Below are 25,222 nucleotides of genomic sequence, written 5' to 3' on the forward strand. Positions count from 1 at the left end.
GGAACTTTATAGCCTGTGGGCTGGGCAGGTTTCTACTTTCTCCATTAGCCCCCATTTTGTGTCCCCAGGGGCAATAAGCATCTAAATCTCAGTGTGACTTCCAAATGTGTCAGAGAGTTGGGGCAACAAACAGAAGATTGAGTTCTGCCCTGGCTGGGGGAGAACTGAGGGACCTAGTCACTCTGCCTGATGGTCTGAAGCATCCAGATCCCATTGAGCAGTTTATCTCCCTGTGGAGGGGAGGAGGCTATGTAAGTCTTGTGATTCAGAAACCTTCATTTCTGCCTGGCAGTATCCATGTGCCAAGATACAATTCCATGAGGTGGGTCTCAGTGCCTTTTGGCCCCACCCAGCAGTTCATCTCCCTGTATGCAGAAAGGAAGGTTGTGTATTTGGCGGGACTGGGCTCAGTGTCCTCAGGCTTCTTCTGGCAGCTAACACTTGTGGGGAATGCAGTTCTATTGGTGACCCTCAGCACTTTTAGGCCCTGCCAAGAAGTTCACTTCTCTGAGTTAAGGAGGAGGTTGTAGAAATCATGTGATTTGGGGGGTTTGGGCTTGGGGCCCTCAGTCCTGTTAGCAAGAACATGCCGGGATTCATTTTCCAGTGATGGGCCTCAGTGCTTTCAGACTCTGCTCAGTAGATCCCCCTCCCTATTGGGAGAGGAGGCTGTGGATAACTCGATCTGGAGTGTCTAGGCTTAGAGCTCTGATCTACACTTAACAGCCAACACATGTAGCCAGAGGCAGGCCCTGAAGGCCAAATACTGTGTTTCCACAGTGACCCTCAGGCAGTGTGACTCCTCCTTGTCAGGAAGGGTGGAGCCTCTGACCACCATGCCCTTTGCTGCTGGAGCTCTCTGCTGCTCAAACTCCTCTGCAGGACCATGTAGACCCTCTCCCTATTCTTGACCACTTCTCATGACTGTCTTCCACTTAGACACCCTGGGAGGGTATCCCAAGACTCCTGGGTTATTCCTCATTTTCAGGCTTCCTGACTTTCTCAGTCTCCAACAGTAAGCCCTTTCTTGCATCCTGCTATAGCTCTTTGAGGTGCAGGTAACAATTTGTCTTTTTTTCATGGAGGCTAGCCTTTCACACCAGAGCAGTCACTGTCTCACCAAATCCCTGCATTGGTTTTAAGGCTTGCAGGAAGTGTGGACTTATGCTGCAGATAGAATTACCAGTGTCTGTCACGTGGTCCTCTGGCTTGTGATTGTGAGTTCATCTTCTCATCCCCTTCTGGGGAGCTGGGAATGGTCTTGGGACTGTTGGCTGGTTTTCTCGGTTTCTCTATGCTTTTCTGCTGTCCTGCCACCTCTTTTTTGATTCCCAGTGCTCTTCCTCTCTTTCTTTTCAGAATATAATTTCTGCTATGTTGCCTGACTCTTCTATCATTCACAGAATCAAAATGGTGGGATGCTTTTAGTCCACCATCTTTTTGGCAGTTTCTATTTTAATCTACCACTGACAGCTTTAAATATCCTAATATTGAGCACATTTTATTAATCTTGATGGGATTACTTTTGTTTTCATTTGAATTAGTACATTTCAATACTATTTTATTTAACATTTAAAATAATTTTTTTCCTTTGTGCATTAACTCTTTGGGAGTTGTCAGTTTTTCTCACCAACTTACATAAAATCTTTTAATTGTGGACTAGTTTTTAATTATTCCCTAATTTTCAATTTTTCCATCTATTTCTAGATTTAAAAATATGTAGCACTGAGCTCCATACATAACAACATTTGTACAAAATTTAATTCTCAGATTTTTCTGACTGGGTCTTCCATCTCTTGAGTGGAATAGCACAGCAAAAATAATATGGTTGGTAAGGGTAACCTCTTGTCATCACACACTTTGGTCATTTTGGTCATTTTTATTTTCCCTACACAAAACCCTAGTTAAGAACTAGTCCCAAGATACTTTTTGGAATTGTTATTCCAGGTATGCTACAGAACTGTCCCTCACAGTGGACTTTTGGATTGATCAAAGTATGGCCCAGGAAACCTTCCTTATTATTGCTCTCAAGACTGAGGTGCTTCCTGACCAGTTTCTATAATTTTCCTTGAGGTCATTGTCCCTTGTGATCCTTTACCTCCAGGATGCAATGTGCAAGTTGGGCACAAGTCTGAGAATGAATGAAGTCCTTAATCCTAGTTCAGTGTTACTCTTTGTGTTTTTATTTTTCACATTTTTGTTTATTTATTTAATTTTTTGATGGGACTGGAGTTTGAACTCAGGGCTTCACACTTGAAAAGCAGGTGCTCTATTGCTTGAACTACACCTCCAGTCCATTTTTGCTCTGTTTATTTTGGTGATGGAGTCTCACAAACTATTTGCCCAGTCTGGCCTCAAAACATGGTCCTCCCAATCTCAGACTCCCAAATAGCTAGGATTATAGATGAAAGCTGTCAGTGCCTTTCTCTTTTTATTTTTAGGGTTGGTATATCGTCTCATTTTCTTTATGTCTTTTTACTTTGAAAGTAGTCATTTTGTATGATATTACTACATGTATTCTAGCTTTGCATAGTTTTTTTCCTCATGCTTTTGCTTTTTAAGTTGTATTTTATATTTTAGAATTTTCCTTTGTAAATAGCATATGGTTGGGTTTCTCAAATTCAGTTTGGCAATATTTGTTTTTATGTTCCAAATAAAAGACATAACTGTACAAATATAGTTCCTGATATAGTTGAGTTTATAGCCCTAATCTTTTTAATGCTATTTGTCCTGTCAGATCTATATTCTTTTTTCATCTTTTGATTATTTTGTACTAAGCATTTTCATTTTCTCTTATTTCACTTTTCTCTGCTCTCTTAAATTGGAAGGTATACCCACATTTTCTGTCCTGTCTTTATTGCTATCTATTTTATATCTACCTTGGAAATTATAACTTATAATCATCTTTGTATTTTTGAGACAGGGTCTCACTATGTAGCCCCTCCTGCCTCAACCTCCTGAGTGCTGGGATTACAGACATGTGCCATCAACCTGACTTTACTGCATATATTCTTGACTGATAAAAGTCTGATATTATTGTTTTAACTTTTTTCTGAATAATGCAAGGATCTTGAAAAACCTTATAATGACTTAAAGCCATTGTCATCATAGTCTAATCCTAAATACATTTTCAACCACATGTGATGTTGTTATTTTGCACATTTAATATTAATTTAGATTGATATATCTAGTTATCTTTTTATTGCTCTTCATTTCATCATGCATCTCTGATCTTTCACCCAGTGTCTTCTTTTTCTATACAAAAAATATCCCCTAGAATTCCTTTGTTAAGAATCTGTGAGGGACAATTTCTTTCATTTTCTATTTTTGTGAAGATGACTTTATTGAATCTTTACCCCAGAAGGGTATCTTAGATGGGTATAAATTCTAATTTGTAGTGACTTCTTTTAGCACTTTGAATTTCTTATTCTGCTATATCCTTGCTTTGTTTCTTTTGAGATGCCTGCTGTCTATCTGTTTGTGTTCTTTTGAAACTGTTTTTTATCTGTGTGCTTTTAATAGTTTTCTCTATATTTGGTTTTCAATATTTACTATAAGGTATGTAGGTATAGTTTGTTTTTATTCTGCTTTAAGTTCTTAGAGCTTCTTAAATCCTTGGTTTGATATCTGGTGACTTTTCTGTTGTCTTCTAAGCTGGACCTTCATTTCTCTTCACTGTACAGTTTCAGTTTCAAGAGAAATTGGCACAGATTTGAAAATTGAAAGAGGCAGCAGCCATTTTTTATGCTTTGAAGGCTGGTGGGAGGTAATAAGCATGTGTTAGCACACACACATTACTTCTGAGGTACAAGTGTACTTTGTTGGGGTGGGAAGCATGTGCATCTACAATGTCCCCGCCTTACAGCAGACCTTTTCTTTAGCTTGTTTGAGTCTTGAACCAATTTTCAGCTCAACATCATGGCAGAGTGCTCTTGTCAGTAGATTGTCCATGCCATCAAGGCTAAAGGTGATGAGGGTCAGTCACTGTGGTTTACACACATAAGATTGCTGTTGTATTGGTTAATTGTATTGTGTTAAAGTATGGAAAATTGTTGTAATAAGAATTATTAGCTAGTGTGTGTTAGGACTAAGAAACCAAGCCAGAGAATGACAGGCCAATATGCAAATGAGCCAACCCTAAGGTGGTTAGACCGATAACACCAACTATGAGGTCACCATCAAGCATAAAAACCCAAGCCTTGCTACCACTCATTGCTTGCCTCCTGAACACTGGAGACCGTCCCAAAGCTCCGACGCAGAGGCAGCCACCCCTTCTCCTGACGAGTGTTGCTGGTGGACCGCGAGATCGACCTGCAACTAAGATCGGCTGAAAGGATTTCCCAGAGCTCGGCTGGACTCCCCTTATCGGCTAAGAAAATGTCTCACGGTGAGCGAGGCTTGGGGAAGACCTGAGTAAGTACCTGGCTGGCTGAGGTACAAGAGGACAGGACATTAGGATCTGTGTGGATTTGACTGAATAAAATCTTGTTCTCTGAAGTAAGAGTCTCCTGTGTACTGCTTACCTGTACTCGATTGGTAATGAATCATAAATGCTTGTGACAGTCACAGAGATGAATTTGTCCTTGTGGGTTCCAGTTTGTGCTTACTCTTTCCAATTATATCCAGCATTTCTTCCTGATTGCCAACCTGACTAACATAGAGTGACTTAAGTAAGGTCTAACATCAGATATAGGGGCAACAACCTTTTGCATGGATTTCTTGGTAAGTTCCCTTAATTGTGTAATGTCTAATTTCTATAATAAATCTCTTATTCTACTGTGGAGAGTGGATAATGAAAAGCCTATGAGAACTGGATGTAAGCAATGCGAGATGTGGCTTAATTGCTTTTACCTGTAGGCCGAGATAGGCACAGCCCCTTTACAAAACAGAAAAAGAAGAACAGCTGTGTCTCCTGAGCTTGGGTTCAGAGAAGCAGTAACGCGGGTTTCTCCTGTTACAATGTCACACCCCTCACAGGGTGGAGCAGGCTCCGCCCTGTTTGATGCTGTTTATAAAAGACCTGCTGAAGGAATGCTTCAGGATTTTTGCTTTTTGCCTTTGGCTTTGGAGGGCTTTTTGAGCTTGGGTTTTTTGGGGCTTTGGCTTGATTCTTTTGCTTTGGGCTTTTTGGTGTGGGAAGCTTTTGGAAGGAAAAGAATTGCTAAAGGGAAATTGCTGAAGGGAAAAGTATGGCTAAAGAGGGGTGGATAGAAAGTCTGCCACCGAGAAGTTTAACATAGGCCTTAGAAAAGAAAGCCAAAGAAAGAACTTTAACATAGGCTTTAAAAGCTAAAGAAAAGCCAAAGGGAACATGGGACAGTGCAAGATAGAGGACTGAGACTTTGCAAGTCTGAACACCAAGGCTTTAAGAAAGCTAAAGAGAGATGCTAAAGAAAAGCTGCAGGCCTGGGGGCAAAAGACTTTAAGAGTTTAAGGTTAAGCTAAAGATAAGCTAAGAGAAAACATGGGACAGTGCGAACCTAAGGAAAGAGGTTTTAAGCAAGGTTTTAAAGAACTGCAAGGAGTAAGGCCTTAAAGTATAAAGATAGAGAAAATAAGCGGTGAGGGTTGGGCGTCTCCACCTGAGTGTCCAACACCCCTGACCCCACTTTCTGTCCTATGTCTTTTTGGAATCTCCACTCACCCCCAGTTAAGCCCAGTTAGGTTCGGTAATAACCAGGAGTGAGAGAGAAAAAGCTTGCTCTAACAAAGGAGGGAGTGAGAATACAGCACCTCCTCCATTCTGTGTCACTCATGGTGGTTCTGCTTCTCTGATCAAACCTTTACAGATATGGAAATTGGTGTCAGTGACACAGTTCTATAGGAATAGAACCTTAAGGATCAGTTCTCTAGGTTGATTCAGAATTATCTAGAATTGGTCCTCTTATTTGATTAAATTTGAAGATATAAGCACCCCATTTCCAGGGGTAAAGGAGACTGTTGTCCATGGCATGCAGTGGTAAGTTATCACCCATAGACATCTGTAATCAAGTAGTTATAGAAGCTGATGTTTTAGTCTACGAAGCAGTTGCGTCCATAGACTGTTTTAATGAAAATAGGAGTATAATGAGCTTATAGTGGCTACTTTAAGTAGTAAAGGGGTGACATTGAGAAGTGTTACCATCAAACCAATAAGATTTGTGGCTTCCTGAGTTATAGGACCAAGTTGTGCTTAATTGCCAAATATAAGATGGGCATGGTTATCATAATGCTCACAGCAGAGCTGGCATATTACTAATTAATTGCAGTGTCCCTAAAACTGAAGTACATGGTCAACCTACTAAAGTCTCACTTAGGTATTATCTGCAGAAAAGCTCTAGACCCCATGAAGAAAAGTCTGATTTGAATCACCACAATAGTGTGGCCCCTCAACAAATTCCTAGACTTTATCAATTCATAAACTCAGAGGCCCCTGATGAAAGGAAGGCCATGGAGAAAGGCCTTGCTACATAAACAGAAGTATGGGCTGTCAATCTTCCTCCTAGGTTTCCCCAGGGAACCTCTGACCATTTACCAGGGTGGCTATGCACTGAGGAAATATTTGGGAGCTAATCCATTGCAGGACATTGACTCTGAACTGACATGGATTCTCGGAGATCCAAGACACTACTGTGACCCACCAGTCAAGTGGTCACTTTAGTATGTGGTAATCAGTGGAGTCTTCTTGGCTTGGGCCCATCTCTGCAGTAGGCCTAGTGGCCCTCAAGCCCATTCTTTTATTATTTCTCTGTTGTGCAAGGCATAGTTGAATAAATGTACATACTCATCAGTAGGCAGAATACCTGGAACAACATTCCACCATCAAATAGAGGAGAGATATGGATACAGATATACAACCAGTAGGTCCTAAAGCCATAGTAAACTGCACAGGTGGTTTTTCATTGCTGGCTTAGCAAATTACCACAAATTTAGCAGCTTAAGATGACACCCATGTATTATCTCACAGTTCTCAGCTGGATACCCTGCTTAGGACCTCATAGGACTGAAGTCAAAGTGCCAGGTGGCCTGAACTTTTACCTGGAGGCTCTGAGTGAGAAGACAGTTGTAAGGTCTTTCAGGTTATTGCCAGAGTACAGTACCTTGTGGTTGAAGAACTAAAGTCTGTTTCTATGATGCCCATCAACTGGGGGATAATTTTTGTTTTTAGATGCCAGTGCCTTCCTTAGTGTGAGGCCCTCTCCATCTTCAAAGCAATCAGTCATATGTGAAGTCCTTCTCATACTTCAGATTTCTCTCAGTTCTTCACATTTCTCTGCCTTCATCCCTCTTCCTCCTCCTCTCCCACCAGTACTGGGGATTGAATTCAGGGATTCACACTTGCTAGACAAGTACTCTACCATTTGAGCCACACCCCAATCCTTTTTCTCTTAATTTGTTTTTCAGATAGAGTCTCCCATTAACTTTGCCTAAGCTAGCCTCAAACTTTAGTCTTCCTACTTCTACCTCTTGAGCAACTGGGATTATAGATGTGAAGCACAATTCCTGTCCCACTGCCTTCTGTTTTGTTTTTGTTTTTTTGTGGGGGAGGGTACTCAGGGCCTTGCACTTGCTAGACAAGTACTCTATTACTTGAACAACACCTCTGGTCCTTTTTGCTTTACATTATTTTTTAGATAAGGTATTGCTTTTTGCCTGGGCTGGCCTGGAATCTGAGACTGTAATCCTATTACTTATGCCCCCACACAGCTGGGATTATAGATGTGTACCACTCTACCTGGTTTATTTGTTGAGATGGAATCTGACTAATTTTTTGCCTGGGCTGGACTCAAACTAGCCTTTCCTATCTCTGTCTCCTTAGTAGTTGTGGTTACAGACATACCACCATGACCAGCCCTCCTCTTCTGATTTTTAAATTGGTTTCATTGGTTTATCCACATAATCCAGGATAATCTTCCTATTTTCAAGTTAGCTAATTTTCTGTAACCTTAATTACATCTGCAAAGTTCCTTTTGCCATCTAATATAACATCATTACTCTGTGACATGAGAGGACAAAGGTCACAGAGGCCAGAATTCTGTGTGTGTGTACATATTTATATATATACACACACATATATATGTACCTACATATATACATGCACGTATATGATATAAAATTTTAACTTCTCCCCATTACTCTACCATTGAACAAAAACATATGACCCTAACTATCAGTACTTAAGTTATTGGAATAAATATCACCCAAAAATGATGCAAGAATGTTGTATCTTTTGTTAGGGAGAGAGTTGGTCTGTTTTCAGTTGTGAGAGTTAATTACATTGTTTTCCACAGAAGGTAAGGATGAGGTATGTATAGATACCAGAGTGACCATGAGAGGACTGTGATGGTGTACTAACTGGGTCAGTGTAGCGAAACAGAAGTTACACTTCTCAGAATTCTGTCTGATGTAGGATTAGTCACAGAGAATTTGCATAAAATTGGAAGGAGGATGAGAATCAGTAGCACTGTTTTCACATGCTGGGTCTTGATGATGGGCCCTTCATGCAATGTCAGTAGCCTGTAGTTCACTTATTTATGGAGCAGAACCTGGACCCACATTTTCTCTGCTTCTGCCAGATCTTCAGCTTCTCCAAGTCCTGGACCAGGTGAATACACAGGACAATGATAAAAGGTGCCAGTTTCTCCTGTAGGTGGTCTTGATTATCATGGTTGGAGGCAGTGATAAATACAGGCTTCAGCTTCCTATGCACTCCAGTCTGACCTTGCGGGTTCCCATTTACTCTGCTGTATTTCAGTTTGTCCTTGCTTTCCCACATTTCATGTTCAGTTTTCTTCCCATTTGCTGGCCTGACTGACTGCTAACAATGTCAGCCTGAATACCAGAGCAGATATAACAGCCTTATATAACCTTCCCTACTTACTTTCATTATAGTTTAAGGCTTCATTCCTATAATAAATTGTTTCCTGAGTGATCTCAGATAGATAAAATATTTTAAATTATTTTGGAAACAAAATAATTATCTCTTTAAATACTGCTTTTACCTTATTTTCTCCTCTACTTTTGAGACTAATATTTTCTCTTTCCCCTCGAGTTCTTTATTCTTTCTTCTGTATTTTATGTTTGTGTGTCACTTTCATTCGTTATATTTTGCTTATTTTCTACTCTGTCTTACCTAATATTAAATCCACTCTCTGAGTTCTTAATTTCTTTATTGCTGTCTTTTCTTTTCTAAAATTTTTAAATGCTCTCTTTTCTGCTAAAATTCTTTTTTTTTTTTTTAAAGTGTTGCCCCTTTTGATTTATTTTATTTTATTTTATTTTATTTTCATTTTTCTTTTATTATTCATATGTGCATACAAGGCTTGGTTTATTTCTCCCCCCTGCCCCCACCCCCTCCCTTACCACCCACTCCACCCCCTCCCGCTCCCCCCCTCAATACCCAGCAGAAACTATTTTGCCCTTATCTCTAATTTTGTTGTAGAGAGAGTATAAGCAATAATAGGAAGGAACAAGGGGTTTTGCTGGTTGAGATAAGGATAGCTATACAGGGCATTGACTCACATTGATTTCCTGTGCGTGGGTGTTACCTTCTAGGTTAATTCTTTTTAATCTAACCTTTTCTCTAGTTCCTGGTCCCCTTTTCCTATTGGCCTCAGTTGCTTTAAGGTATCTGCTTTAGTTTCTCTGCATTAAGGGCAACAAATGCTAGCTAGTTTTTTAGGTGTCTTACCTATCCTCACCCCTCCCTTGTGTGCTCTCGCTTTTATCATGTGCTCATAGTCCAATCCCCTTGTTGTGTTTGCCCTTGATCTAATGTCCACATGTGAGGGAGAACATACGATTTTTGGTCTTTTGAGCCAGGCTAACCTCACTCAGAATGATGTTCTCCAATTCCATCCATTTACCAGCGAATGATAACATTTCGTTCTTCTTCATGGCTGCATAAAATTCCATTGTGTATAGATACCACATTTTCTTAATCCATTCGTCAGTGCTGGGGCATCTTGGCTGTTTCCATAACTTGGCTATTGTGAATAGTGCCGCAATAAACATGGATGTGCAGGTGCCTCTGGAGTAACAGTCTTTTGGGTATATCCCCAAGAGTGGTATTGCTGGATCAAATGGTAGATCGATGTCCAGCTTTTTAAGTAGCCTCCAAATTTTTTTCCAGAGTGGTTGTACTAGTCTACATTCCCACCAACAGTGTAAGAGGGTTCCTTTTTCCCCGCATCCTCGCCAACACCTGTTGTTGGTGGTGTTGCTGATGATGGCTATTCTAACAGGGGTGAGGTGGAATCTTAGTGTGGTTTTAATTTGCATTTCCTTTATTGCTAGAGATGGTGAGCATTTTTTCATGTGTTTTCTGGCCATTTGAATTTCTTCTTTTGAGAAAGTTCTGTTTAGTTCACCTGCCCATTTCTTTATTGGTTCATTAGTTTTGGGAGAATTTAGTTTTTTAAGTTCCCTGTATATTCTGGTTATCAGTCCTTTGTCTGATGTATAGTTGGCAAATATTTTCTCCCACTCTGTGGGTGTTCTCTTCAGTTTAGAGACCATTTCTTTTGATGAACAGAAGCTTTTTAGTTTTATGAGGTCCCATTTATCTATGCTATCTCTTAGTTGCTGTGCTGCTGGGGTTTCATTGAGAAAGTTCTTACCTATACCTACTAACTCCAGAGTATTTCCTACTCTTTCTTGTATCAACTTAAGAGTTTGGGGTCTGATATTAAGATCCTTGATCCATTTTGAGTTAATCTTGGTATAGGGTGATATACATGGATCTAGTTTCAGTTTTTTGCAGACTGCTAACCAGTTTTCCCAGCAGTTTTTGTTGAAGAGGCTGTCTTTTCTCCATCGTATATTTTTAGCTCCTTTGTCAAAGATAAGTTGCTTATAGTTGTGTGGCTTCATATCTGGATCCTCTATTCTGTTCCACTGGTCTTCATGTCTGTTTTTGTGCCAGTACCATGCTGTTTTTATTATTATTGCTTTGTAATATAGTTTGAAGTCAGGTATTGTGATACCTCCTGCATTGTTCTTTTGACTGAGTATTGCCTTGGCTATTCGTGGCCTCTTGTGTTTCCATATAAATTTAACAGTAGATTTTTCAATCTCTTTGATGAATGTCATTGGAATTTTGATGGGAATTGCATTAAACATGTAGATTACTTTTGGGAGTATAGACATTTTTACTATGTTGATTCTACCAATCCATGAGCATGGGAGATCTCTCCACTTTCTATAGTCTTCCTCAATCTCTTTCTTCAGAAGTGTATAGTTTTCCTTGTAGAGGTCTTTCACATCTTTTGTTAGGTTTACACCTAGGTATTTGATTTTTTTTGAGGCTATTGTAAATGGAATTGTTTTCATACATTCTTTTTCCGTTTGCTCATTGTTAGTGTATAGAAATGCTAATGATTTTTCTATGTTGATTTTATATCCTGCTACCTTGCTATAGCTATTGATGATGTCTAGAAGCTTCTGAGTAGAGTTTTTTGGGTCTTTAAGGTATAGGATCATGTCGTCTGCAAATAGGGATATTTTGACAGTTTCTTTACCTATTTGTATTCCTTTTATTCCTTCTTCTTGCCTAATTGCTCTGGCTAGGAATTCCAGTACTATGTTGAATAGGAGTGGAGATAGTGGGCATCCTTGTCTGGTTCCTGATTTTAGAGGGAATGGTTTTAATTTTTCTCCGTTAAGTATAATGCTGGCTGTAGGTTTGTCATATATAGCTTTTATAATGTTGAGGAACTTTCCTTCTATTCCTAGTTTTCTTAGAGCTTTTATCATGAAATGATGTTGGATCTTATCAAAGGCTTTTTCTGCATCTATTGAGATGATCAAGTGGTTTTTGTCTTTGCTTCTGTTAATGTAGTTTATTACGTTTATTGATTTTCATATGTTGAACCACCCCTGCATCCCTGGGATGAAGCCTACCTGGTCGTGGTGAATAATCTTTTTGATGTGTTGCTGAATTCGATTTGCCATTATTTTGTTGAGGATTTTTGCATCAATGTTCATTAAGGAGATTGGCCTATAGTTCTCCTTTTTGGAGGTGTCTTTGCCTGGTTTTGGGATAAGTATAATACTGGCTTCATAAAATGTGTTAGGCAGTTTTCCTTCCCTTTCTATTTCGTGGAACAGTTTAAGGAGGGTTGGTATCAGTTCTTCTTTAAAGGTCTGATAGAATTCAGCAGAGAATCCATCAGGTCCTGGACTTTTCTTTTTGGGGAGACTCTTGATTGCTGCTTCAATTTCATTTTGTGTTATAGGTCTATTCAGGTGATTAATTTCCTCTTGGTTCAGTTTTGGATGATCATATGTATCTAGAAATCTGTCCATTTCTTTTAGATTTTCAAATTTATTTGAATATAGGTTCTCAAAGTAGTCTCTGATGATTTCCTGGACTTCCATGGTGTTTGTTGTTATCTCCCCTTTTGCATTCCTGATTCTACTAATTTGGGTTTTTTCTCTCCTCATTTTAGTCAGGTTTGCCAGGGGTCTATCGATCTTGTTTATTTTTTCAAAGAACCAACTTTTTGTTTCATTAATTCTTTGTATGGTTTTTTTGGTTTCTATTTCGTTGATTTCAGCTCTTATTTTTATTATTTCTCTCCTCCTATTTGTTTTGGGATTTGCTTGTTCTTGTTTTTCTAGGAGTTTGAGATGTATCATTAGGTCATTGATTTGGGATCTTTCAATCTTTTTAATATATGCACTCATGGCTATAAACTTTCCTCTCAAGACTGCCTTAGCTGTGTCCCATAGGTTCTGGTAGGTTGTGTTTTCATTTTCATTGACTTCTAGGAACTTTTTAATTTCCTCTTTTATTGCATCGATGATCCATTCTTCATTAAGTAATGAGTTATTTAGTTTCCAGCTGTTTGCATGTTTTTTGTCTTTACTTTTGTTGTTGAGTTCTACTTTTACTGCATTGTGGTCAGATAGTATGCATGGTATTATTTCTATTTTCTTATATTTGCTGAGACTTGCTTTGTGCCCTAGGATATGATCTATTTTGGAGAAGGTTCCATGGGCTGCTGAGAAGAATGTATATTGTGTAGAGGTTGGATGAAATGTTCTGTAGACATCTACTAGGTCCACTTGATCTATTGCATATTTTAGATCTTGGATTTCTTTATTGAGTTTTTGTTTGGATGACCTATCTATTGATGATAATGGAGTGTTAAATTCTGCTAAAATTCTTAATTTTTGTCCCAGTCTGAACATGTTGTGGGTAATTATTCAGACATCAATGTCTGATACCTCCCTTATGTAGGTTTTCTAACATCCTTTTTGTTGTTCATTGCTTCTTTCACTAATGTGGTCTGACTGGTTTTGCTGAAGTGGTAGACATTGCGAGTAAAAATTGTGCAAATACTTATCCTCTCAGAGGAGGGCTTCTGGCAGATAACTATGGGTATTAGAAAATCCTGTTTACTTTTTTTCTTTTGTGTTTGCGTGTATAGGGCCACAGTGCTGGGGTTCATGTGCATACTAGAGCACAACATATTTATCTTAATCCAGTTTCACACAGATTATTCCAGACTAGGAGTTGGCCCCCAAATCAGTCTATTTATTTGTGCTTACTCCTAAGATATAGCCATGGAAGGTCCCAAATCAAAATATATGAAATTACTTTCTTCCATTTTTATCCTCTTAGCTGTGTAAATCTTACAAGAGCTTCCTGTATCTCAGCTGCTGCTTCTGTAGAAAAATCGCCCCAAATGGCAACCAGTATGTCTGGATTTCCTCCCTTATTTGGATCTTGGCTGCATGTTTCCACTACCTCATAGATCTCTGGTGCCTTTATTTATGTGGTTTTGGTTTGTTTGTTTGGTGGTACTGAGATGAACTTAGGGCCTCATGCTTGTTCCACAGGCACTCTACCCCTTGAGCTATGTCCCCAATCTTTTTTGCTTTTAGTGTTTTTCAGACAGGGTTTCATGATTTTTTCTCAGGCTTGGGCTATGATCTTTCTTTTTCCTTTCTAAGTAGTTGAGATCACAGGTGTGTGCCACCACACCCAGCTTATTTTTTGAGACAGGGTCTCCCTGACATTTTGCCTGAGCTGTCCTTGAACTGTGATCCTCTTGTTTTTGCCTCCCAAGTAGCTGGGAATACAGGCATGTGCTGTCACGCCTAGATTTTTTTAAAAAATATTTTCTCCAGCTTTTCTAGTTCTTCCCTTTATCTAGAGAGAACAGGATTTTGATAGGGTAAAGGTCACTTGTCTTTCTCCTCTAACCCCCTCCCTCTGGGTATGTTGTATGAAGGTTCCTATTGCCTCACCACCAATGTCTTTCTTTTTGGTGGCACTGGAGCTTGAGCTCAGGGCCACATACTTGCCAGGCAGGTGCTCTACCACTTGAGCCACTCCACCAACACTACCAGTGCCTTTTTCCATTTAGAATTACTGTTAACTGATAGTTGGATATGCTGATCCAAAGTATTGTGGTATGTATTAGTGAAAGATGCAAGAAAGCTACATTTTGTAGCTGTGGAAAGGCAAAGGAGGTCCTGAAAGATTTCTTAGTGCAGAAATTTGTGGATTTTAGATGAGAGGGCATCATTTATGAAGCTGCACCAAGAAGGCTGTCTTGGTTGAATGAGAAGGCCCACATCCAAAAGGGCAGTGTGGTTATGCTGCTAGAGGTATATAATGAAATGGTCCAGAACAGACAGAAAATTGCTTAAAAATACAAGAAGCCTAAATTGGGCACATCCACATAGAGTAAGCCTACTGTACAGTTGTCAGCATTATATATTTCCAGTTTAAAGAAGTGATAGCAACAAAGGAGACAGGCTTCCTTTTTCAGTTTCCGTTTATGTAAAGGCAGTCACATAAGCAAATGCCTCACTCTAAAATCTCAGTCTTTTGTCATACCACTACCACCATCACCAGAAATGAGTACAGATTACTAGGATAGGAAGGAGTAGAAGAGAAAAAAAGACCACAGTTTTGGGCTGGAGGTGTGGCTTAAGTGGTAGAGCACCTGTATAGAAAGAGGCCCTGATTTCAAATCCCAGTACTGCCAAAAGGAAAAAAAAAATCTGTGGCAAGAGGTAAGTTCTTCCTTCTCTATTTCACAACAGGAGGGTGGGAGGTTCACTTGAGTTTGGTGAGAGGGCTATAATCTGAACCAAATGAATATTAATATTTACATGTGATTGAATATCTTAAGATTTTTTAGGTTGAAAGGGAGTAAAATAAATTCCTAATTTGCCCAGAAAAATGATTTTTTTTAAAAAAGAGTTCTAATTAAATGGCAAATCTTGTTTTCTTTATTACTTAGAAAACAAAGTATCACTACTTGATTAAACTGTTTAGTTCTTTGGCTACATATAAACCTCCAGTAAGGTCATTTTTCATTTCAAAAAAAATTTCAAAGATGTATTTGATTGTTTTTGATAATTACATGTACTTGCATTAAAACATTCTGTTCTTGTTTCATGGATATGAGTCTTCACTGAATATTTTAAATATATTTTTGTGGAATCTTTCCGATAGTTCTATTGATTATGTTTTATTAGGAGCAAGTTCTATTCTGAGCTTCACTGTGTTCCTTTGTTGACTTTCCTTACATGTTTTCTGAATCCTGGTTGCATGTTCTCCAAGGAGTACTGTTCCTTCCCAGCATCTTGATCTGGGATGACTTTTGCTAGGAAAGTTACTTGCCCGTTTCCTCTAGGTGTGCCTGACAATTTCCCCACCAAAGGGCGATTTTCTTTGTTATTTTTAATATGATTAGATGTTCACTAACCCGTATTTTATGTCCTTAAAATATAATTTATCCATGGAAAGGAGGTAATTTCTATTGTCTTGAAATAAAAATTATTCATTGTTTGAAATGTATTATCTACACCAAGTATGACATTGTTTCTATTAACAAATCATTAATAATTTTCTCACATACAGTACTTTTGGAACCAAACAATCAGGACTGTTTTTAAAGTACCCAATCTTTCACTCAGATTAGAGCAATTTAATGTGGTGGTTATGATTATAATTATGTAAGAAAATGTACATGTACCTGGACAAGGAACCTGCCAAAATGGAAAGTTTTGGCAGATTTATTAAGGTAGTGAACTTATAGAATGACTTTTTTGCTTTTGGTATTACATGTTTTTGTATTATATTTTTTAAAGAGGATATAATTGTTAATTATATTTGTTAATATAATAACTTAATAACCCTACCATTTATAGAGACACCATTAATATACCCCATTGCCTGTAGGACACAGTTAAAACTCAAATGAATATCCCCAAAGCTCTCACGGTTTGTTCACCAAGTACTTCTCCTCTTATCTCCCTCCATTTTCTTATGCCTCATTTAGTCTGGTCTTGTCCCCGTCCTTGATGCAGATGCTACTACTGATTTCTGCCGTATTTTAAGGATTGAAATCCATTTTTTCAGGGTCGCTTATTTAGGAACAAGACGGTGGTTCTTCTGGTCCATTTTTTTGCTGAGTTTCATTGGGACCATGACTCTCTACACTCTTTTGCTGTTGGTGAGTGATGCTTCCCACTTCTCCATTGTGAGTAGCCTTATGAGTTGCTCTTGTCTGTGGAGTAGTATCTAGTTGGCACTGGGAGCCATGGGAGCTTGTGATCACTCTAGTATTAGTAGAGTTGGAGCTTATATCAGCTGCTTTAATTTTATGCACAAGGGATGGGGAGAGGAGGTTTGTGCTATTAGAGGATATGTCTGACCAATTTGGCTCTTTGTACCATTTCTCTCCTCCCCGGTTTCATTTTAGACACAGCTTCACATCAGCAGTCTTTCTAGGCCTTGTAAATCAAACATGTTCTAATGTGCATATGCTACTGTCCTAACTCAAATGCAAAATATATTTTAGAAAGTCTTTGTGTAATAGAGTGACCTTGCCTCTGTTGCCTCACATTGTAGTGTCATGTTGCAGGAGAAACTTATACCATGCAAGAGAAAAGTCTGGAAATGGAGAACTGAATGAGAGGATAACTTTAACTATTAAAAGTGTTTCAGTGCCCATTCATACAAAGAACCAATATTTTTCTCTGATTTCATCATTCTGTGTCCCCACTGATTTCTTTCTAATACAGAAGAATCTAACTGCCAAACCTATTGCTAATTGCATTAATTTTTTTTCAACAAATTTATTATATGAGAACATTATAATAAGTACTGAATATACAGAAAACATGCAGTTTCTGTTTTCACTAAGGGTACTCCACAGAGCTAGATATGAGAAGTACAGTTATAATTGTTCCTTCAGTGTTTTGTCAACAAGTCATAGACAAAAATAACACAGATGGAACATTATCATTGTTATTAGAGAGTTCTAAATTAAGTTCTGCAAGAGTTCTGGGAAGAAAGAGGTGACTTCCAGCCAAGAGGATTAAATAAAACTTCTTAGAAGAGGAGACACTGGAGGGCTCTTGAAGGGGTGATAGATTTGGACATAGAATCTTGTAACAGGGAAGAACATTCTGGGCTGAAGGAACATATTGTGAGTAATAGCAAGATAGAAAAATACAAGATGCTTTGTTAAGAGAAATAGGTCAATTCTGTAATGTGTAGGGCATAATGAAGAATCATGGGGAAACATGGTTGTAGACAGATTTTTGGAAGGCCTGGAAGAAAAGGCTAAGATACTTGGTATATATCAGATTTCTGTTTTAGGAAAGTCGTTCAGGAGGTTGTGGTATGGTGGCTGTAGGCAGAAGGAACAGTTAGGAACTTTTCCTTTTAGTCAGGAAAATGTGGATGAAGTAAATGTGGTAAATTCTGGCCACTGAATTATCCCACTTACATACACAATTAACAGGAAGTGGTATTGTTAGATTCTAAGGTAAGATTGCTATTGTTCAATAAAGTAATGCATCTTAACAAATTTTCTACTCTTCCCTACCTCTTTTTGGATATATGCAGTGGTAGCAGCAGTGAAAAAGGAAGGAGGCCTGGGTTTTATTTCCAGCCCTATCATTAGGTCACTTTGTAATCTTGCCCAAGTCATATAACTCTTTTGATCTTTGGTTGCCTTTTATTTTCAAATGAGTAGTAATAGTTAATACAGCGGCATTTTGTAGGGATGACAAAAAGTGTCTTATGTATTCAGTGTGTCATTAATATCCAGGCATGTGAGGACTTCAGTTTTCATTTTGTACACTGACTTGATGACTGTCTAATTTAGATTTAAATCTGAGATTTGTTGAGCATTTAGCAGTATTAACTACATGTAGAATGTCAGCACTGGTTTTCCAAGAAAGAGCTTTTAAATGACCTTTGGGAGGGCTAGCAGCTGAACTCTGTCCTCTTATAAGTGAGTGTAAATAATACTAGGAATAAAGTCCATCACAGGGAAAACAAATGGGCAGAGTTTCAAGAAGGGCGTCAGTGTGGTAATTGCTATGAAATCCTAGAGGAAATAGTAATGAATTCTTTAGGGGTGCTGGTGAAAGTTGCAAACAAGAGGTGACATTTGAACTGGTCAAGTGGTATGTGGAGGGAGAACTTTTCAGGAAGAGAAAGCATGGTGAGCTCCCAGAGCTTGAAAAGTACAGATACAACAAGAACTTCATATGATATTAAGTTAGGAAAGGAATTTTGAACTATAGAATGGTGCTTTGGACAGCAGCTTGGTAGTCTCAAAATAAACCCATTTTTCTTCTTTGCTTTTGCAGATAGTTGGAATTTTGTTGCTTTGGGAAAGAATTGAACTCTACTTGCATACATGTCATAAGGTAGGACATATGAATTGTAGGAGACCTTAGATAAGAACTGAATGTGCTCCTTGTCATTTAGTGTTACATATATACATTGCCCTTTATTTCATTGTTCTCCTGCAGTAAGAGATCTGTTTACACAATTTTAACTGAACCAATTAAATTCCTAACAGTTGTTAATTGTAGTACCAATGTTGCCAAATGTAAGGAGAACCCAGACTTTAATCTTTCTCACCAGTCCATATTGAACTCAGAAGGTACTATTACTACTACCCCAGTTACATCTTAAACAAATTTTCTATTTTCTCAGTCCTTTTTGGTCACATGAACATTCTTATTTCAGTCATTAAAATTTTAGTTCATTGTAATAACCCAGACTCTAACTTTATTGATCTTAGAACCTTTCCTTCCCCTTTTTGGGCCTGATCCAAACAGGGAAGCCTATGCTGGAACATGGAAAGGCCATGTTGACCCTTTCTCCTCTCCTTCTAATGAGTTGGGCCCAGAAGAAGAGGAGATAGGAGATAGGAAAAAAGAGTATGTTCCTATAAAAAGGCACAAGAGAGGCATCTGGATGTATGCTCAGTTGGCTCCTTCACCCAGGAAGTTTTTTTGCTGAGAACCTTGACTGCAGCTGTCTTGTTGAGAGCAGTGCCTGTCTTTGTATGACCCCTTGAAACTTCTCCCTTGAGATCTGTTTGACCCTTCCTTAGTTTGAATCTCTTTGAAACAGGTTAGGAGGTAGAGGAAACACAGGCAGTTAGGGCACAACCCCTGGTAATAAATCAAGATTCAAAAGAAGTTTTAGTCCCAAGGTCTCCGTGAGAAAACAACAGGCATGGAGACTTCCAAGGTCTTGGTGGGAAAGTAACAGGCATGGAGACTACATGACACATGACTCCCTTCCTCATCTAGAGGAACATGACTGAAACCCTTCAGCAAATCCAAGCCACTGTCTGACCAGAAATGCATGCATGCAGATGATGCAGATGCCTGATTGGCCTAGAAGGCAGTCCAAATGGCTGTCTGCCATTCAGAATAAGGGTCACTGTCTGAAATTTCTTCCCTATGGCAATATAAGCCACTAGACAAAGACCAGCTGATGGCATCCTTCTTTTAGGACCCCTCCCAGCTGTGGGAGCTCTGCTCTTTCTCTCTAAATAAACTTCCTTGCTTTGTTCACTCTCTCATTGTCAAAGACCCTGGCTTTGACAAAGCAAGTCAGTAACGTATTTATAATAATACACATGGGTTCTCTCAAAGGGCTTATATCTGGTCCCCAGAAATGGACTACTTTGCTTTATCATGTGTGGATTTACATCATATTCCCAACATAGTGTTTCTTATTTTGTTCTGCTGTGGGCTTGAGCAGCTTTAGTAGTAGTCTCTTGCTTTTATAGACTTTTTAAAGCATCTTTGTGATATAATCTTTATGTTTCCCCAAGTCTGGGAACATGTCAAATTATCTGTAGCATCTTTAAATCTCCTCAGACTCAAATGAGAAGTATAAGCTGGAAATTTTAATTTAAGAGTTATTAGAATAGATGGAACTTGAATCCATGAGTCTGTTAGTGGAGAAATATTAGAGTGAAAAGTGAACAAATAAGCCTTATTGATAACAACACCTATTTTGGAATTGGGATAAATTACCTTGATAAATTAATCACTACCAAGAATCTGTGAGTTAAACCATTCTGATTACCATTGTGCCTATTATAGAAACTCTGCTTATGTGGCTTGAGCCAGTTATGTACAGCTACTTGGCCTCTGCCACAACATCATTTCCTTTAAATCAGGAAGTCCATTTCAGTGGCAGCATCTCTCACCTCCATTCAAACATAGAGGACAGCCACTACAGTGCTTTTCAAAGATGTTGAGGCTTTTGTCATCAGTGTATTTTTCAGTGTCCTTTGAGACCTCCTCCAAGAACATTATAGTGGATAGGCTAGCTGATCACAAATGATATCATTCCAGCAACCCTTTCTCAATAAATCTTTGGGTTGTTTCTCCTATATTGTACCAAGAAGTTGCTGGCATCGCAGTTTCACTAAGCATCGGCTACTGTTGAGTCAGGGTTTCAGATAGACAAATGCTGCTTAGGTACTTGGATTCTGATATACTGAAATCTGAATCTCTGATAAGTGTATCCATATAAAAAATTGTCCTGGTCTAAAATTGTTTTCCTTTTCTAATATCCTTAGAATTCATTCCCACACATCTATAGGATTTTTGCCAATATAAGTTACCAAAATCTTGCCATTTTTTTCTAAGCCTTTGTGTCCTAAGGCTATTCTGGGATCTAATTGCAGTTACAAAACTATAGGCAATGCGAAGTGATGGAGGGGATATTGAAAAGAGTTGACATTCCCTTGAAAGGTAACTACCTTGGTTAGTCCTTCAAACCAGCAAGAACCAGACTTACCACACTTAGGAAGAGAGTCTGCTCTTTTGGCAAGAGAGATTCTGTGGGGCTTAGAGTTTTAGTTTTATTTTTCTCAGAATAATCCAGGAAGGAAAGGATTAGTACCAGGCCTATACTCCCTTCCCCCTTTCCCGAGGGATGCCCAGGGAGAAATGAATGGCCTCAGTCAAGACATGCTTAGTGATCTGACCTGGTAAACATACTAAAGGTATTTATTATCACAGAATTCTTATCTGTGAAATTTCCAACAGGATAAACCTGGTATATCTAGGTTGTTTTTTTACTGTTAATAAATCTGAAGTATATAGATTGGTGTGGTGGGAGACATTGCTGACTAGAGTTGTATGATTAATGAAGGAACAGATGAGGATGCTCCATAACCAAATGGCTCCTTCTGTGAAACAGCATTTCTACATACTTTGCTCAAAACCTCACATTTTAAGTTCAAATCAGAATATGTTCTGATGCAGGAAAGAAAAGATCTTTTACATTTAACATTCATACCTATGATTGCTTATATTTTTGAAATTCATTTATAAAGTTTGGTGATGGGTAAGATCTTTGATTCACATGAGTCTGATTTGACAGTTCAGTCTTTGTATTGTGATGCATTTAGTTTATTGATAGGTTAAGACTCTTGCATCTATGTACACAAAAGAAATTGTTCTATAGTTCTCTGTTCTTGTGATGTCTTTATTGAATTTGGGCATCACTGTTTTGAAGGCTTCATAAGGTAGAAGTAGAAAGTCTTTTTTTTTTTTAATTTCCTGGAAGAGTTTGTAAAAGATGGAAGATATTTCTTCCTTAAGTGATGGGTAAAATTTATCATTGAAACCAGAATGAAGTTATTTTGTGAGACAGTTAATTGTGGATTTAGTTACTTTAGATAGAGAGGCTATGGAAAGGAGGGAACTGTCTAGAAAGCAACAAAGATGTAGAAAACTTTATATTTGAGGGGGAAGAAGTTAAGAAAGTTCTTATACCTTATACCAAGTTATACATCCTTGGTCTCAATGTTCTTTTTTTTCTGTGAAGTGTACGTTTCCTTGGTCTCAATGTTCTTTTTTTTCTGTGAAGTGTACGTTTTGGAAGGCACATTTTTCATCTCTTCAACAAAGATTTATTAGATATTTACTGTGTACCAGACACTTTGTGAGGCACCGAGGAAATAAAAAACAATACAGATATTCTCCTTGACCTTATGAAGTTTATAGTTTGTTGGGGAAAACATACATCAAAAAGGCATCTGTAAAATTGTATTGAGCACACAATTGAGGTTTAAAGAAGAGGTGAAGGTCATTCTGGAAACTTGAGTGAAAGACATCAAGTCATGCTAAAGGCCTGGCTGCAGATGGGGATGATAAATTGGTAATTGCATCAAACTGAAACCAGAGTTTTGGACCCCAGGGCCAAACTCCTGGGCTTCCACATGTCAGGTCTGGCCCCATAGGCCAAATAAAGAGACATAGTGAAGGGCAGAGAAAGGAGATCTATTGCGTGACCTGGGACACTCTGTGGGAAGAGATACAGTAAACGCTCATCCCATCTTCAGCTATCTTCAGAGTACAGACATGAGTTTAAATAGACAAAGAACTGGTCTGCTTACCAGTAAGCATAGATAAGCAGTCCCAGTCCTATTCTTCAGGGGTTCAGGAGAAGTTGTAGTTCAGGAATTATTGGCTGGCAGGTCATCTATCCTGAGGAGGCTCTATTGTTAGGGTTAGTTTCTTTCCCTTGTCATGAAGATTATCACTTCTGTCTTTCCTGGAATCCAAGATGATTGCAAAGTAGCTGCAGAGAGAATAGCTTAGAGCAAAGACACAGATATAAAATGAAGGAGAGATGCCAAGTTTTTCTCCTGCTTTAATTTAAATTGTGGGCCCAAGGAGTCACTGCTTTACAGCAAAAGCACTTTAAGATCCTCTCACAAAACCACATAGTTGTGTAATTTTTTTTCCAGCCATGCTCTATAGTTAGGACTTAGGAACAAAGAAGGTGATTGGATCCACCCAATACTGGGAATTTGCAGAATGGTTAGATTAAAAGGATGAGGGGAAGAGGTCTGTGATTATTGCAGAGACACGTGCAATTCCAAAGAACAGTTCTTTTAATTTTTTTGAGACAAGGTCTTGCTCTATATCCCAGGCTAGCCTGAAACTCACGATCCTCCTGCCTCACCCTTCTGAGTGCATACCCACCACACCTGGCTCCAAGGACAGTTCTGATCCAAACCCAGGTGTCTGGAAGTCAGATGATCCTTTCTGTTTCCTCAGGTGCTGATTATGCTAGTGATTCCTATATGCATCTTTTTTATGGTCGTTATATGCAAATTCTGGAGAGACAAGTGGTTGATAGCTGGGCTGTCCCTGAAGGTAAGTATCACTCTGTAGTTCTTAGCACTATCTGTTCAGCTATGTCTAGATTGACTTTTGATTTTTCTTCCAGATCTTTTCTCCCTATGTGCACCTGTGCAGCATAACTGTGATGACTATCATTTCCTGGCCTCTGGCCTTCTGTGTGGCCCATTTGGAAGCCGAAGGTATGTCATGTGGGATGGAACCTTTCCAGGTCCATTTAGCTCTGGATTTGGCTTGCAACCTTCACTCAGAAAAACAAACTTGGTAGCTAACCACCCTATACCTCTTTGAAATTCCTTTAGCTTATAATGTAGGCATGTTCTTTGTGCTCTCACTCACCCCTGTGTGACCTACCACAGTATTTCCATGACCAAACTGATCTTCTAAGAAAGATGACTCTTCTAGAAAAATAAGATATTTCTCTATGTTACCACACATTATCTGGGGCACAGATAGGGGCAATAGAGGCAATTTTAATTTCACTTGACCAAAGTGCTAGCACAAAACACAGTTCTTTTAGTTTGTATTTAAATACTACTGATTTCAACTAACAATAGGTTCAGAGACCTGTGGTTACATCTGAGTAAGAAAGTAGTCCCTTGTGAGTCCCTGTCATACCTGGGGACTTCCAGCAGAAGCAGAAATGTCTTATCTCTGCCACTATTTTTCTGTTCTTTTCCCTATAATAGAAACAAAAGAGAATGAGATTTGTACACTAAACTATTTTGAGAATGGAATTATCTCTCGCCATCTTTACTGAAAGATCAAAGGGATCTTCTCCTAGGTCTACCTTTTTAATATTGGTTGACTAGAACATATTTGCTTCCTAACTTTGTGGGGGGACACAGGCAAGAGAAGGGTTAGTTCGATAATGGTGTCATTGTATGTTTATAAATGCTTGCACGAGCGCACGCGCGTGTGTGTGTGTGTGTGTGTGTGTGTGTGTGTGTGTGTGTGTAGTGTAAATTTTAGAAGATATTTCTGGGGCACAGCTTAAAGGTGAAAATAACTAATTTTCACTTTCTAAATTTTAGTTAGAATAAGAAGATTCAAGTTGACATGTTATGAGAAAGATATACTTGAGGAACAAAATACAATCAAAAGGTTAAAAGGTCAGAGCTGGAGACCTAGATTTGAAAGTCATTGAAGCATATATGGTAACTTAAAAATGTACAAATGGGTAAAATCCTCAGAGGTATAAAATTATATGTCTAAAATGGTCAGTAATAACAGGGATTGTGGACAGGCTTTGTGTATGAGTATGGGGGAGTGAGGGGGCAAGAGGGAGGGAAGCATATAGCTAGTATTTATTGAGTAACTATTATGAGTCAGCACTGGTATAACAGCTCTCTGAGGCTAATGTTAGCAGCAAGGCAGAAGAAAACGAAGGCCCAGAGATTAAGCCACATGTTCTTAGTCACACCATTAGGAAGTAATAGAGCCTGGTTTTGAACTCAAGTTGCTGTCAATTAGCACCATTTCCACCATACTTCTCTGCCCTAAAAACATGGGCATCTAAGGATGATCTTCACAAACATCTCAGAACTAGCCAGGTTCCTCCTCCTAAGAAGCTACTCCTTATATTCCATTCCCTTCTTTTTTTTCCCTCTTCTTTCCCTTCCCTGTCTTTTCTCCTTTTCCTTCCCCTTCCCTTCCTCTCCTCCTTCCTCTGTACAGTTGTTTCCTTTGTCATTTTCCAGTTCCAGTAATGTTGTCTTAATAATAATGCCTTGGGCTGGGAATGTAGCTCAGTTGTGGAGCACTTGCATAGCATTTCAAGGCCCTGAGCTCT

General features: G+C 38.8%; 1 protein-coding gene across 1 annotated transcript in view; it reads left to right on the forward strand.

Moving 5' to 3' along the window:
• Positions 1-15,965: 15,965 nt before the first annotated feature.
• Positions 15,966-25,222, forward strand: part of Gdpd4 (glycerophosphodiester phosphodiesterase domain containing 4) — an 85,379-nt gene continuing 76,122 nt past the window's right edge. Inside the window, exons 1-6 of the mRNA XM_074072307.1 lie at positions 15,966-16,025; positions 16,284-16,457; positions 18,610-18,669; positions 23,347-23,445; positions 23,519-23,612; positions 24,465-24,542. Of these exons, the coding sequence (XP_073928408.1) occupies positions 15,966-16,025; positions 16,284-16,457; positions 18,610-18,669; positions 23,347-23,445; positions 23,519-23,612; positions 24,465-24,542 (565 nt within the window). The remainder of the gene's footprint in view (positions 16,026-16,283; positions 16,458-18,609; positions 18,670-23,346; positions 23,446-23,518; positions 23,613-24,464; positions 24,543-25,222) is intronic.

This window comes from Castor canadensis, chromosome 1, assembly GCF_047511655.1.
Source record: "Castor canadensis chromosome 1, mCasCan1.hap1v2, whole genome shotgun sequence".
Classification (NCBI taxonomy): Eukaryota; Metazoa; Chordata; class Mammalia; order Rodentia; family Castoridae; genus Castor; species Castor canadensis.